This window comes from Erythranthe guttata, chromosome 8 (assembly GCF_056151865.1).
Source record: "Erythranthe guttata isolate IM_541 chromosome 8, IM_541, whole genome shotgun sequence".
Classification (NCBI taxonomy): Eukaryota; Viridiplantae; Streptophyta; class Magnoliopsida; order Lamiales; family Phrymaceae; genus Erythranthe; species Erythranthe guttata.
The window spans coordinates 25,130,077-25,146,798 of record NC_142540.1 but is presented as its reverse complement, the minus strand read 5'-3'; the positions used below and the strand labels follow the sequence as shown (position 1 = coordinate 25,146,798).

Below are 16,722 nucleotides of genomic sequence, written 5' to 3'. Positions count from 1 at the left end.
TTTGGGCCCTCCTTTTTAGGACTTGGGCCTGATTCCTATTGGGCTCACCATTCATTTATCACTAAGGGCAAAACAGTCCGGATTATTAAGTATAAATAATATTTAGCACAACTGTTGATACATATGTGTTTCCCACCATTATTAAGACAAGTGATATAATATAATCCAAAAAACTTGATATATTTTTACGAAATAATGCAAATATCTTGGATCAATCAATTCATATATATGTGTGTGTGTGAGAGAGAGAGAGAGAGAGTGTGTGCCATGTTCACTCATAATTTCAAATTTCCAACCATCCATATACTTTAAATATTAATTGCGTTCAATACATAAATATATAGGTGTCAACAATGCACCTATATAATTGGACGCAGATTTCTTCGTTACCAAAAAAAATAATTGTGAAAAAAAAGAGGAAAAAAAGAAAAAAACAGGATGAGACAAGAGGTGACTAGGTCAACTCTATTGGATAAACTATCCATGTCATTTCTATTCATACATTTGAATATTTCAAAGTCAAATAATTTTCTGCAAGACTATATGAACTAATTAAATGCTCACAATAAATTCCACTAATTGAATTTTTCTTTTTTTTTCTTTCTTGGCAAGTAGTCTACTTGCTAGATTTTTTTTATATGTATTAATTGTACGACAAATTTGAGTTGAGGCCAATAGTAAGTCAAATTGCTAGTGGGTTGATTTTTATTTTTTTATTTTTATTAGGTAGTAGATATTACCTTAGTAATTGCATATCTCATTCTTCTACACTCGATTAAAAACATTGAATGATTGTACACTGTAAATCTACATAGATTTACAAATAATGCGTGTGTTATTATGTGTAAATCAATGGTCAATAATCATTTGATGTATTTGATCGGGTGTAGCATCTACAAACCCTGTATAATGATATTAAGTTAGATATTTTCAGTTTTCCAATAATAAGAAATATAAGGTTGTATTTGGATGAAATGATTTGATAGATTGATTTTAAATCTCAATCATTTGATTATGGGATTTCAAATTCATATAACTCTCATGTTTAGTTGTTTTCTGAACAACTGTGATATACATATGCATAATATGACGATAGAAAATTTATCGGGTCTAATACACAACAAACCGTTGTAGGGGCAAAAGGAAATAAGTCTTATTATGATCAAATCAACCTTAAACGTAGAAATAATTTGTTTCGTCGAGTTTAATAAAAGGAAAGAGCAAATATTTATTTCACAACATAATATAAAATTGCATAAGAATATAAAATTGGCCCTTATATACACGTACAACATATTGTTTTTATGTCCGATTAACAATTAATTTTAATTTTGAAAAAAATATGAGCATATACTAATACAAGTTGGCAAATGGGTGATGAACAATATGATTTTGGGAGAGATTGTGCCGACAAAAAAATTAAAATAGGAAAAATTCAATTATAGTCTTTGTCACAAATTTATATAGTTAAGGATATCTTTTTCATTTGTTGTAAATTCCGCTAACATTATTATGTATTTTATATTATAAATGACTAAGAACAGAAATTTGAAATTTTCCCGATTCTGATCCGAAATTTTACGATTTTGGAAGAAGTTTTTCCGTTATAATTTCTGAAATTCCGATTGTTGTTTTTTTCCTGAATTTTTTCGAAACAAAATTATACTTACATGACTAATATATGTACAATTGCACAATATAATACACACACAATTAAAATATCACAATTAAATAAAAAAATAAAAAAAATTACCATATTCCACGTGTACAAAAATAACGTAATAATATTAGCTCCTCATCACTCTCATCATAGTACTCCCACTGACGGCGGTCCCGGTGCTTCACCACCACCTCCTCCGGCAGGACGACCCGGCGGCACAACGGACAGGTGGCGGAGTGGTGCTGCAGCCACGTGTCGAGACAGTCCTTATGGAACGTGTGCTTACACTTCAATTTCCGAACTTCATCTCCTTCTTCATAAACCGACAAGCACACCCTACACTCCGTTGGTTCGACTCCGGTGATCGTGTACCGACTGGCCGGAACTTTCTGATCGACGATTTTGAGGAATTGTTCGGTGGTCGTGGTAGTGGTGGTTCGGGCCGGGCCCACGATGAATATGGCTAGCTCAAGTAGTAGGATGGAGAAGAAGGCCATGGTGATGGTGAAAGCATGATTCAAGAATTGAGATAGGGATGCCATTGTCACAAAAAGAAAATCAAGGGGAGTGTGTTGTAATTAATTTTTGGTTCGTCAAATGTAATATTTGGTCATATTTATATAGAAATGCATTTGATATTTTATTATATATAAATTGGAGTCATTTATTATAGTGTTGGGATAGGATTTAGATGAATAAAATGATTTATTCGCAATATGGATAAATGATACAAAATGTTAACCGAGTGAATGAATAGTGCAATTTATGTGAAATACTAAATCGATCTAACTTATCATAGAAAATAATTTAGTTATATGTAATCAACTATGATGTGCACTTGATAATAATATTTCAAAATAATAATAAAAATGGTCAAAAAAATATTAATCTAGACCAATTATTCTTCAATAAGTTATATTTGCAACTTGATATTATATTATAGTAAGATGTGATAATCGTAATAAAAAGTTGTATCTAGAAAATTATACAACAAATTAAACGAAATATATACATCGAGCTACAATTTGGTGATTGGGTTGTCATAAGCATAAGAAAATATACTGAATTCGTCACTATCCATCTCAGTATCTTCTTCGCCCATATTCTCTGTTGGATCGTCTGTTCAAAATTAAGAGCATTCAATCGAGATAAATGGGCTTGATTTTGCTGATAAAAAATGAGCATTATCGTTAAAACTGGAAACATATGTCACATACCTTCTATTGTATTTTCTTCTTCACTAGAAATGTCATTGTTTGTATGACTTTCAGTTGTAACACCGCCATGAGATTCACAGTAGTTTGAATACGATTCACGAAGAAATGATGTTACAATTTCTTCATTTGCAATCGCCTCCTAAAAAAAAGCATATAATTCCTTTAAATGAGCACTAAAATGCATAAATTATGAACACAATTTGAGAGGTAAATAAGTAACTAAATAATTAATTAAGGTATTTACCATTTCAAGTCGTACGAGATCTTCCCTCCTACAACTATACAGGATAAAAAGTGCAACCTCCTTCAACGAGCGAAAGTTGCCACTAACTTTGTCATGAATATAATACTGTTACACAATGTTTTTGGCATAAAAAATATTAGTATGACATGCATTTAAAATATTTAAAATATATTAACAAAATTGTGTGATATATACCTTATCACTGGCTTTCGAACCATTTCGTTTTCTCTCTTGCACTACCCAACCCTCCAACCGTTCTTGCAAAGATATGTTGTACTTCGGTTGAACTAGTGGATTTGATATTTCGACAAGAGGAATCAATACGTCGTGTTGTTGGATTTGAATCCTTTTCACTCTTAACGCCGACCTTTCTTCTTGTCGGGAAGGAAATAAGTGATACATATTCGTTTTACTTGTTTCATTCTGTGTTACATTTGTTAGGAAAGTCAATCAAAACAAGTCTTTAAAAATATGCAGTCTACATAGTTGTGTTTGTATTTACTAGATATATGAGATTAAAAGTAACTTATAAAAAATAAATGATGAGTAGAGGCGTACATATGTATTGTTACATATATGGGCATGAGTTGCACATTTTATGTGTTGTCTTAGCGCAATAATTGTGGGAATAGTAACAATAGTCTCTTATATGGTAATAATTTTTGAGTTCATTCAAATGTAGTTCGAGAAAATCTTAATTTTACATAATAATTTTCATATATAGAAATTCTTACGATATTGTTCAACTTGTATGTGCTATTAACCTTGTAAATGTTCTTCATGTATATTCTATTACAATAAAAAAATTTCTAGGATATAACTAATTAGTGAGATAAAAATTGTTTAAAAACATAGCTAATCTAAGTTAAGAATGTTTAATATATATATCATAGCTGAGTTATAATAAAAATCTGACTAGGGTATTGTTCAAGAACGAGACTTATGACAATATTTAGAAATCTTTTATATATATATATATATATATATATATATATATATATATATATATATATATATATATATATATATATATATATAGGGTTTATTTGGTGGATTTTATGTGCACATAAAATTACTTTCTACTCACATTTTTATGTAAGTAAAGTAATAATATTTTTCCAAAATTTGTGACTTGAGAGAAAAAAATTACGTATAGTTTCTGTTTAAATTATTTTATTCAATATAAATCATATATAGAGTAACCAAACCATAATTGTTAATTTAAAAAATGTAGCCCCTACGCTTCAAAACTTATGATTCAATCTTGAAAAATTACTTTTTAAAGATGATGATTAATGAAAATAATGAAGATGACAACAATGAATTAATTAATATATACACAATAGTTACAAATATCCAATGCACATACCTTTTGCATTTCTAGAATGTAATGTCCGTCTTCTCGATGTTGGAAAAGTCGAAACGAGACATTCCAAACTCCCTCGACTACACACCTTTCTCTTCGTTTCTTTTCGAGAGACGACTGTCTAGTGCTCGATTCAGCTTGATCCTACACGAGCAACGATAATGGTTATGTAAATAAAGCTAAAACCATATATCCATCTTTTCTATAAAAAAAGAAAAATTGCATACGAATATTTTTAGATGATATAGAAACTAAAATTCGAAGAGCAATTCCTTGAAAATCGCATAACAATTTTGTTACGATATCTCATGAAATATATAACTTCACTATTTACAGAATTGCGCGTACATTTAAAATTATTATTATTGTTCATATATACATAAATGAGAGGCAAAAAAGTATATCGATAAAGAGAGGCAAAAATAAAATTAAGATGGTGAAGAAAACCAAAAAAGAAATGTAACAAAGCACTAATAAATTAGAAGAAAGGACACCTATTTTTAGACGCAATAGATCGAGTTAGGTTCGTTACACTTCGAAGGGGTACGATGTAGTAATCTAATTTTTATTTAGATTTTCATTTAGACATAAATAACCAGCATATTGATCGATCGAGTAATTGATCAATGAATACAGAACCAATGTACATTTCCTTGCGTCAAATCTATAACAAACTCATATAAAATCCTTTTATGACAACGTCAACAAATATTAATTTCAAAGTTGCATGTTTGCATTTCGAAATATTTCCAACATATATACCTTTTTAAATACATTATATATATATATATATATATATATATATATATATATATATATATATATATATATATATATATATATATATATATGACAATTTTACACAATTTCAATTTATTCTTAGGATATCGTCATAAGGAAATATAAAATTACTTATTATACGAGGGTCATCGAGACCAATAACTTACATATTATTATAGAAAATATTTTAATTGGTAAAAGTGTGTTGCATTTAATTTTCTTTAAATCAGGTTAGTTACTTATTATTTTTTTATAAGAGGAAAGACTTTATGTTTGTCGTTAATTACTGCATCGCTTCCGGTACGATCGAAATCAAACTACATTTTTATTTTAAAAAGTTGATAAATTCGTTGCGTGAAGGCCACGTTTAGGTTTCCGTAGGTTTTCTTACTAGATTTCAAACACATGCTATAACGGGAAAATATTTCAAACACATATACTTTTAGGGTTTTTTTGCTCATACTTGAAATTATGTTGTTTCTTTTTATTAGAACGACGAAAATGGGACTCTAGACTTATTTCTAGTACTTATGCCGGAAATGAATCAGAATTCAACACCAATCTCAGACAACAACGAACGATTTTTATGTTATCTTCGAATGTTTTCCCTTTTTCCCGATCCTTATAACTAGAAAAAGTAAAAACAAAAAAATCACAAACTGAAACCTAGAGATGGAAACATATGTATGAATGTACACAAAAATATAAAAGATTTATCCTAATTAAACACTCAATTAAATAAAGAATGTGGTACCTGAGATTGCATTAAAGTTGCCAGAGGAGCAAATGAGATCGGCTCCGGCGATAGAACCTTGTTGGAATCTTCCACCGGCAGGAAATCGGAGTTGTGCTCAGATGTTAAGTTTCTGCCCAAATCACTCTGCTGCAAATCAGAGAATCAATTAAGAAAAACCCATCTAAAAAAAATCAGAATTTAAGAAAAAAAAAAAGGACCCAATTCATTTTCAAGGAATTAAATCAAGAAATAGAGTAATGTCTTGGAATTTTGTCTTACTTCTTCATTTTTTGAGTTTCCGGCCATTTTTGTGTAATGGAAGGATTTGGATGCCGAATTCCTAGGGTTCTTTTTTAGTGTGTGTGTGTGTGTGTATTCAGGGGTGAGTGTCTTTTGTGTGTGTGTGGGTGTGTGTGTGTCTTATTATATATGATTGTGTCTTAGGGTTTTGTGTGTTTGTGTGTGTGTCTGAAAGAGTATTGATTGTGTGTATTTATTGGTCTTTTACTATGCTAGACACGTGTATGATACAAAAGATATATATAATTTAGTTAAATTCATTGAATGTACCATAGAATATAGATCATATTGTATATATATATATATATGTAGAGAGAGAGAGAGAGAGAGAGAGAGAGAGAGAGAGAGAGAGAGAGAGAGAGAGAGAGAGAGAATTCAAAAAGCAAAATATCAAAATTAATTTTAGGAAAAAGTCTTGGATTATAGAATGAAATACAAGATTGTCTAATTAATATTTAAAGGATAGATAATCAGATAAGATGAATTATTAATGTGTTGTTATCCCCAAAAATAGTAATCAAATAGACTAAAATGGATAAAATATTAATATGGATCGAAAATTTATCATACATTTAAGGATAAACTTTTCAATTTTGTTTACAAAATAAAAATATTATATAATAATAACTATATAATAAAAACTAATATAAAGGACTATAATTACAAATATGAAATAACTATATAATTAATTATCAAAAAAAAAAGAAATAACTATATAATCATCGTAGCATATTCATTAGGGCAAATTAAAAAAAATCATTATAACATCGTAGCGTATATAGTCAGTAAAATTAAGTCTAATTTAAAAAAAACAAAATTTATTTAATAAGTCTGAAAGTATTATTGTGTACAATTTTGATATAACTCAGGAGTTTTTTGAATTTTAAACACACGGGAGCAAAATTAGAGTGCCCGAAATTAAAATTATATAGATAAAACAAATTAAAGTATATAGTTTATACAATAATTACACCCACAAAAGTTAAAATTTTCAATTATAAAATATTTCAATTAATACGTCATTCTTGATCTATATCGAACTCGTCGGCATCTCGAATCTGCAAAGCGGGCAATAATGGCTAGTCCTCAGCCACGTCTTGATACAATCGCCGTGAAAAATATGCGAACACGGCATCGATAATAATAATAACTCTTCTTCACAATCGCCGCCGCCGGAGAAGTCTTCCAAGCAAATCGAGCAACATCCCATAAAAAGAATATTCCGGCAAGAACGATCTTCAACAACATCCACCGTCTTCAGCCCCTCGATCGACGAATCGGCCGCCGGAATCAAACGAACACTACTGCTAATAACTTCCTCGAGAAAAACAACTTGGTGTTCCAACAAAACATCAATCTCGAGATTGAGACGACTGAAGCACGAAAGATTCGACATGACGATTTTATTGGCCTCGCCCCACGCATAATCGACCAACCCTCGAATACGAATTTTTAGTGTTTTTTTAAGGTTTTTTTTTTTTTTTTTTTTTTTTTTTTTTTTTTTACGTCCGCCGCTAAACGTTGACCGTAATTGTGCTGTCACTGACAGTAAATTAACGTAATTATACTGTCAATGAAAGTTAATTAACGTAATTGTACTGCCGTTGACAATACATTTATGTAATTGTTCTGCCGTTGACAGTAAATTAACGTAATATTATTATTTTTTTATTTTGTTTGATTTGTTGACAAGTCAATGTAATTATATTACTGTCGTTGACAGTAAAATAACTGTAAACACAATAATATTACTGTCAACAACATCAATATTATTATTTTTTTAGGTTTTTTGTTTTGTTTGAGTTATTCACAGAGTAACGTAATAATATTACTGTCTATTATTGTAATATTACTGTAAACACAATAATATTACTGTGGTTGACGGTAATATTACTGTTGTTATAGTAATATTGCTGTCAACCACATCAATATTATTATTATGTTTGAATTTTTTTTTGTTAGAGTTATTCACGAAGTAACGTAATAATATTAATGTCTATTGTTGTAATATTACTGTGGTTGACGGTAATATTACTGTTGTTATAGTAATATTACTGTCACTCACAGTAATATTAATTCTTTTGACTTTTTATTATGTTTACATTTGTTGAACGGTCAACATAGTAATATTACTGTATTACACAATAATAATGGGTTTTGTTGTGTTAATATTACTGTGTTAGAGATTAATATAGCAATATTACTGTGTTAAACTGTAATTTAGTTAATATTACTGTCAATCACAGCAATATTGTTGTTTAAACGAAAAAAAAAAGTTACAGAAAGAAAGAAAAAAAAAAAAGTCAACGCCGAAAACCGACGAAAAAATCCGGAAGAAAAAAAAAATTGAAAAGTCAACGCTGGAATCCGGCGGAAAAAAAAAGTTTTTGAAAAAAAAAATCTTGAAAAAAAAAAGTTTTGGGTCAAATTTGAATTTTTTGTGAAATTTGGGGTAAAATTGAGGTTAAATTAAGTTAAGGATGAAATTGGAACATATTAAAGTATGAGGGGTTATTTTAGTCCTTTACAAAAATTTGGACCATATGTGGATTTATTAGTAAAGGAGATTTTTGTCTGGATCTCTTGAATAAGTACCCATTGATGGGCTTATTTGTAATCAACCAATTTTTATAAGGTTCTGAAGTATATATGTTGGATATACATTAGGTAACTTAATTCCATGTTGGCTAATATATATTTATTTGTTAATTAAACTTGTGATTAGTTCATAATTAAGCATGTGTTATTTATAAACTTGTTATTTAATCTCTTTTCTAATCTTTACATGTTGAGAAATTGCAGTTTTTGTTGTAATTATTAGCCTAATAATTATAAAATAAATCAAAGGATATTCCATTGGTTAGTCATATAAGGTAAATGTTTTTTCTATTTGTATTTTCCTTGTGTTATATATATTGAATTACTAAAACAAAATAAGAGTAAATTACGAAAACCCCCACAACTTAGGCTAAATAATGAAAAACACCCCCACCTATTCGTAATTAAAAAAAACTCCCTAATGTTCACTCACAATTTCAAATTTCCAACCATCCATATACTCTAAATATTAATTGTGTTCAATAAATAAATATACATGTGTCAATGCACCTATATAATTGGCGGCAGACTTCTTCCCCAAAAAAAAAGAAATTTATTGTGAAAAAAAAAAGAGAAAAAAAAAAAAACAGGATGAGACAAGAGATGACTAGGTCAACCGGATAAACTATCATTGTCATTTCTATTCATAAATTTGAATATTTCAAAGTCAAATAATTTTCTGCAAGACTATATGTACTAAATGTGCATACAATAAATTCCACTACTTGAATTTTTCTTCTTCTTTTTTTCTTGGCAAGTAGTCTACTTGCTAGATTTTTTTTTTCATCTGTATAAATTGTACGACAAATTTGAGTTAAGAATTAGGTAAAATTTATCGGGTCTAATAATGAACAAGGTTATTTCTATGCTACACCCGGTGAGGTTATACTGGGTGATTTTTTACCGTTGATCTACACACACCAATGTAGGTATGTGTGTGTTTATGTGTATATCAATAGTAAAGATCTACCCAGTGTAATTCACCCGGTGTAGCATAGTATAAGCGTACTGAACAAACCGTTGTAGGGGCGAAGAAGTACTGGGAAGCTATACGTTCAATTATTTTTTTCTAATATAAGATTGACACTTATATACACATACCATATATTCTTGTATGTCTGAAATATAATGATGACATAAAACAATTAATTTTAACTATGACAAAAAATGATAAATAGAAAATAGTATATACTAATACAAGTTGGCAAATAGGTGATGAGCAATGTGATTTCTGGAGAGATTTTGCCGACAAAAAAAAAATAAAAAAAGGAAAAATTCGATAATAGTCTTTATCACAAATTTATATATTTAAGGATATCGTTTTCATTTGTTGTAAATTCCGTTAAAATTATTATGTATCTTGTATTATAAATGACTAAGAACAAAATTTGAAAATTTCTTGATTCTGATCCGAAATTTTTCGATGTTGGAAGAAGTTTTTTCGTTATAATTTTTTGAAATTCCGATTGTTGTTTTTTCTGATTTTTTTTCGAAACAAAATTATCATTACATGACTTATATACGTACAATTGCACAATATAATACACACACAACTAAAATATCACAAAAAAAATAAAAATAAAAAAATAAAAAATATTACCATATTCCACGTGTACAAAAATAACGTAATAATATTAGCTCTTCGTCACTCTCATCATAGTACTCCCAATAACGGCGGTCCCGGTGCTTTCTTTAATGCACATAAGTTTTTGTTTGTTGTTTTCTTAATTCGAAAAGGCGATTGATTTTGAGAGAGAAAAAAATGCATTAAATTTTAAAATGAATATTTAATAGTAGTTTATATATTTTTATTGTCCCCATTAATATCTCGATCGATACTCAACATGTTTCAAAATTTTGTTGTTTTCATATATTATTAATCTTTGTTTTTTTTTTTTTTGTTTAATGATTGTACGATTTGGTGTTTTCATATATTTTCTTTTATTAAATTTTTATGATTGTACGATTTTGGAAAATATGAATCAAATGATTTATTCGCAATGCTAACCGAGTGAATCAATAGTGCAATTTATGTGAAATACTAAATCGATCTAACATATCATAGAAAATAATTTAGTAATATATATATATGCAAATATGATATTATATTATAGTAAGATGTAAAAATGATATGATATGTAACTATTGCATTGAAAATTATGAGTCACTATCAATCGTAATAAAAGTTGTATCTAGAAAATAATACAACAAAAGAAATATTTACATCGAATTACAATTTGGTGATTGGGTTGTCATAAGCATAAGAAAAGACATCGAATTCTTCACTATCCATCTCAGTATCTTCTCCCCCCTTATTCTCTGTTGTTGGATCGTCTGTTCAAAATTAAGAACATTCAATCGAGATAAATGAGCTTGATTTTGCCGATATAAAATGAACATTATCTTTAAAACTGAAAACATATGTCACATACCTTCTATTGTATTTTCTTCTTCACTAGAAATGTCATTGTCTGTATGACTGTCAGTTGTAACACTGCCATGAGATTCATAGTAGTTGGAATACGATTCACGAAGAAATGATGTTACAATTTCTTCATTTGCAATCGCCTCCTAAAAAGAAGCATATAATTACTCTAAATAAGCACTGAAATGCATAAATTATATATGCAATTTGAGAGATAAATAAGTAACTAAATAATTAGTTAAGGTATTTACCGTTTCAAGTCGTACGAGATCTTCCCTCCGACAACTATACAGTATAAAAAGTGCAACCTCCTTCAATGAACGAAAGTTGCCACTAACTTTGTCATGAATATAATACTGTTACACAATGTTTTTGGCAAAAAAATATTAGTATGACATACATATTTTATTTAAAATATGTTAAGAAAATTGTGATATATACCTTATCACTGGCTTTCGAGCCATTTCGTTTTCTCTCTTGCACTACCCAACCCTCCAACCGTTCTTGCAAAGATATGTTGTACTTCGGTTGAACAGGTGGATTTGATAGTTCGTCAAGAGGAATCAATACGCCGTGTTGTTGGATTGAAATCATTTTCACTCCTAACGCCGACCTTTCTTCTTGTCGTGAAGGAAATAAGTGATACATATTCGTTTCACTTGTTTCATTCTGTGTCACATTTGTAAGGAAAGTCAATCAAAACTAGCCTTTAAAATATATGCAGTCTACATAGTTGTGTTTATATATTTCCTAGGTATATGATCATTAAAAGCAACTTATAAAAAAATGATCAGTAGAGGCGTAAATATATATTGTTACATATATGGGCATGAGTTGCACATTTTATGTGTCGTCTTAGCGCAATAATTGTGGGAATAGTAACAATAGTCTTTTATATGGTAATGATTTTTGAGTTCATTCAAAAGTAGTTCGAGAAAATCTTAATTTTACATAATAATTTTCCTATATAGAAATTCTTATAATATTGTTCAACTTGTATGTGCTATTAACCTTGTAAAAGAATGTTCTTCAAGTATATTCTATTACAAAACAAATTTTCTAGGATGTAACTAAGTAGTGAGATAAAAAGTTGTTTAAGAAAATAGCTAATCTAAGTTAAGAATGTTTAGTGTATATATATATATATATATATATATATATATATATATATATATATATATAGGGTTTATTTTGTGGATTTTATGTGCACATAGAATTACCTTTTACTCACATTTTTATGTAATATTAATTATTTTAACTTTCTCTTTTAGTAAAGTGATAATATTTTTCCAAAATTTGTGACCTGGTAGAAAAAAGTATATTTTCTTTATAATTATTTTATTCAATATAAATCATGTGTAAAGTAACCAATCCATAATTGTTTATTTGAAAAAAATATGATTCGATCTTGAAAAAAATACTTTTTAAAGATGATGATTAATGAAAATAAAGAAGATGATAACAATGAAGAAATTAACATATACACAATAGTTACAAATATCCCATGCACGTACCTTTTGCATTTCTAGAATGTAATGTCCGTCTTCTTGATTTTGGAAAAGTCGAAACGAGACATTCCAAACTCCCTCCACTACACACCTTTCTCTTCGTTTCTTTTCGAGAGACGAATGTCTAGTGCTCGATTCAGCTTGATCCTACACGAGCAACGATAATGGTTATGTAAATAAAGCTAAAATTCGAAGAGCAATCCCTTGAAAATCGCATAACAATTTTGTTACGATATCTCATGAATTATATAACTTCACTATTTACATAATTACGCGTACGTATAAAATTATGATTGTTGTTCATATATACATAAATGAGGAGGCAAAAAAATATATCTTTAAAGAGAGGCAAAAAAAATTAAGATGGTGAAGAAAGCAAAAAAAAATGTACAAAGCACTAATAAATTAGAAGAAAGGACACCTATTTTTAGACGCAATAGATCGAGTTAGGTTCGTTACACTTCGAAGGGGTACGGTGTAGTAATCTAATTTTTATTTAGATTTTCATCTAGACATAAATAACCAGCATATTGATCGATCGACTAAATGATCAATGAATACACAACCAATGTACATTTCCACGCGTCGAATCTATAACAACCTCATATAAAATCCTTTTACGACAACATCAATAAATATCAAAGTTGCGTGTTTGCATTTGAAATATTTCGAACATATATACCTTTTTAGGATATCGTCATAAGAAAATACAAAATTACTTATTATACGAGGGTCATCGAGACCAATAACTTACATATGATTCATCATAGAAAAAAAAATTAGTTGGTAAAAGTGTGTTGCATTTAATTTTCTGTAAATGAGGTTAGTTACTTACTATTTTTTATAAGAGGAAAGACTTTATGTTTGTCGTCAATTACTACATCGCCTGCGCTACGATTGAAATCAAACTACATTTTTATTTTAAAAATTTGATAAATTCGTTGCGTGAAGGCCACGTTTAGTTTTCATTAGGTTTTCGTACTAGATTTCAAACGCATGCTATAACGGGAAAATATTTTAAACACGTGCTTTTAGGGTTTTTTGCTCATACTTGAAATTATGTTGTTTCTTTTTATTAGAACGACGAAAATGGGACTCTAGACTTATTTCTAGTACTTATGCCGGAAATGAACCAGAATTCAACACCAATCTCAGACAACAATGAACGATTTTTATGTTGTCTTCGAATGTTTTCCCTTTTTTCTGATCCTTATAACTAGAAAAAGTAAAAAACAAACAATCACAAACCGAAACCCTAGAGATGGAAACATATCTATGAATGTACACAAAAATGTAAAAGATTTATCCTAATTAAATACTCAATTAAATAAAGAATGTGGTACCTGAGATTGCATTAAAGTTGCCGGAGGAGCAAATGAGATCGGCTCCGGCGATAGAACTTCGTGGGAATCTTCCACCGGCAGGAAATCCGAATTGTGCTCAGATGTTAAGTTTCTGTCAAAATCACTCTGCTGCAAATCAGAGAATCAATTACGCAAAACCCATCTAAAAAAATCAGAATTCAAGAAAAAAAAAAAAAAAAAAAAAAAAAAAAAAAAAAAAAAAAAACCAATTCATTTTGAAGGAATTAAATCAAGAAATAGAGTCATGTCGTCTTGGAATTTTGTCTTACTCCTTGATTTTTTGAGTTTCCAGCCATTTTGTGTAATGGAAGGATTTGGATGCCGAATTCCTAGGGTTCTTTTTTAGTGTGTGTGTGTGTGTGTGTGTGTGTGTGTTTTCAGGGGTGAATATCTTTTGTGTGTGTGGGTGTGTGGGTGTCTGAATATATATGATTGTGTCTTAGGGTTTTGTGTGTGTGTCTGAATGAGTATTGATTGTGTGTATTTATTGGTCTTTTACTATGCTAGACACATCATGCTACAAAAGATATATATAATTCATTGAAATTTATCGAATGTAGCATAGAATATAGACCCTATATATATATATATATATATATATATATATATATATATATATATATAGAGAGAGAGAGAGAGAGAGAGAGAGAGAGAGAGAGAGAGAGAGAGAGAGAGATTTCAAAACGCAAAATATCAAAATTAATTCTTAGAAAATGTCTTGGATTATAGAATGAAAAAGATTGTCTAGTTAATATTTAAAGGATAGATAATCAGATAAGATGAATTATTAATGTGTTGTTATCCCCAAAAATAGTAAGCAAATAGACTGAAATGGATAAAAAATTAATTTGGATCAAAAATTTATCATATGTTTTAGGATAAACTTTTCAATTTTGTTTACAAAATAAAAATATTATATAATTATAACTATATAATAAAAACTAATGTAAAGGACTATAATTACAAATATGAAATAACTATATAATCATCGTAGCATATTCATTAGGGAAAATTTGAAAAAAAAATCATTATAACATCGTAGCATATCTAGTCACTAAAATTAAATCTAATTTAAAAAAAATTATCTGATAAGTCTGAAAATTATTATTGTGTACAATTTTGATATCTTATTTCTATTATATTTTATTATAACTCCTTAATTTTGACTCAGGAGTTTTTTGAATTTTCAACAGACGGGAGCAAAATTAAAGTGCCCGAAATTAAAATTATATAGATAAAATAAATTAAAGTATATAGTATATACAGTAATTAGACTCAAATCCAATACACCACAAATAATTAATTTTTCAATTATAAAAAATTTCAATTAATACATCATGATTCTAGACCTAAATCGAACTCGTCGGCATCTCGAATCGACAAAGCGGACAATAATGGCTAGTCCTCAGCCACGTCTTGATACAATCGCCGTGAAAAATATGCGAACACGGCATCGATAACAACAATAACTCTTCTTCACAATCGCCGCCGCCGGAGAAGTCTTCCAAGCAAATCGAGCAACATCCCGTAAAAAGAATATTCCGGCGAGAACGATCTTCAACAACGTCCACCGTCTTCAGACCCTCGATCGACGAATCGGCCGCCGGAATCAAACGAACACTACTGCTAATAACTTCCTCGAGAAAAACAACTCGGTGTTCCAACAAAACATCAATCTCGAGATTGAGACGACTGAAGCACGAAAGATTCGACATGACGATTTTATTGGCCTCGCCCCACGCATAATCGACCAACCCTCGAATACGGTCAACTTCTTCGACACGGAACCGGTCCTTGAGCTCTTCCTCGACGGATCTTTTCGTCTTTTCTGAAAATAAATTCCCGCGCCTCACGCGAACAACGTGATTGATTACAGGGTGGCTGAGTTGTCGGACAAACTGCGGCAACTCCGAATCTTGCCGGAATATCCAATCGGAAAATTCCACGTGAAAAGAAAAGTGGAAGTCGATATCGCCGGTGACGACGGGGTTTTCGACCATGAATTCGTGTTTAGTCAATTTGCAGGTGAATGATGGATGGTATTCCGAATTGCTGGTATCCATGGCCGAATTATAATTAATTAAATAAATATTTCTGGGATTAGGGTTTCAAGAGAAAGTAGAAGGAGTAATTCTGGTTTTATAAGATGGAGTTTTTTTCAACGTTGTTGATTATATATATATATATATATATATATATATATATATATATATATATATATATATATATATATATATATATATATATATATATATATATTAATTAGTGTCTTGGTGGCTAAGGTAAACGTGTTTTATGTGTGCTGTGATACCTTAATTAGGTGTCCTTTGTTACCATAATTAATTGATAATTCAGAGTTTTCCTTTTTTTTTTTTTTTTTTCTGTCTAGTTACCATAAATTTATTACATTATTACTTAATTAATTATTTTCTGTGCTGATGTAATAAAAAATTATTTAAATTATAAATGTCTTAATTCCACTTTGCACCCTTGAAATATAGCAATTTGCAACTAACCCCCTATG

General features: G+C 29.4%; 2 protein-coding genes across 2 annotated transcripts; both read right to left on the bottom strand.

The window, feature by feature from the left end:
* Window positions 1-1,571: 1,571 nt before the first annotated feature.
* Window positions 1,572-2,202, bottom strand: LOC105964985 (uncharacterized). The gene has a single exon (XM_012989490.2). The coding sequence runs from the start codon at window positions 2,200-2,202 to the stop codon at window positions 1,750-1,752; it is 453 nt and encodes a 150-aa protein (XP_012844944.2). The 3' UTR covers window positions 1,572-1,749.
* A 13,289-nt stretch (window positions 2,203-15,491) lies between these two features.
* LOC105964983 (uncharacterized) lies at window positions 15,492-16,350 on the bottom strand. The gene has a single exon (XM_088821160.1). The coding sequence runs from the start codon at window positions 16,259-16,261 to the stop codon at window positions 15,548-15,550; it is 714 nt and encodes a 237-aa protein (XP_088677286.1). The 5' UTR covers window positions 16,262-16,350; the 3' UTR covers window positions 15,492-15,547.
* Between the last annotated feature and the right edge of the window lie 372 nt (window positions 16,351-16,722).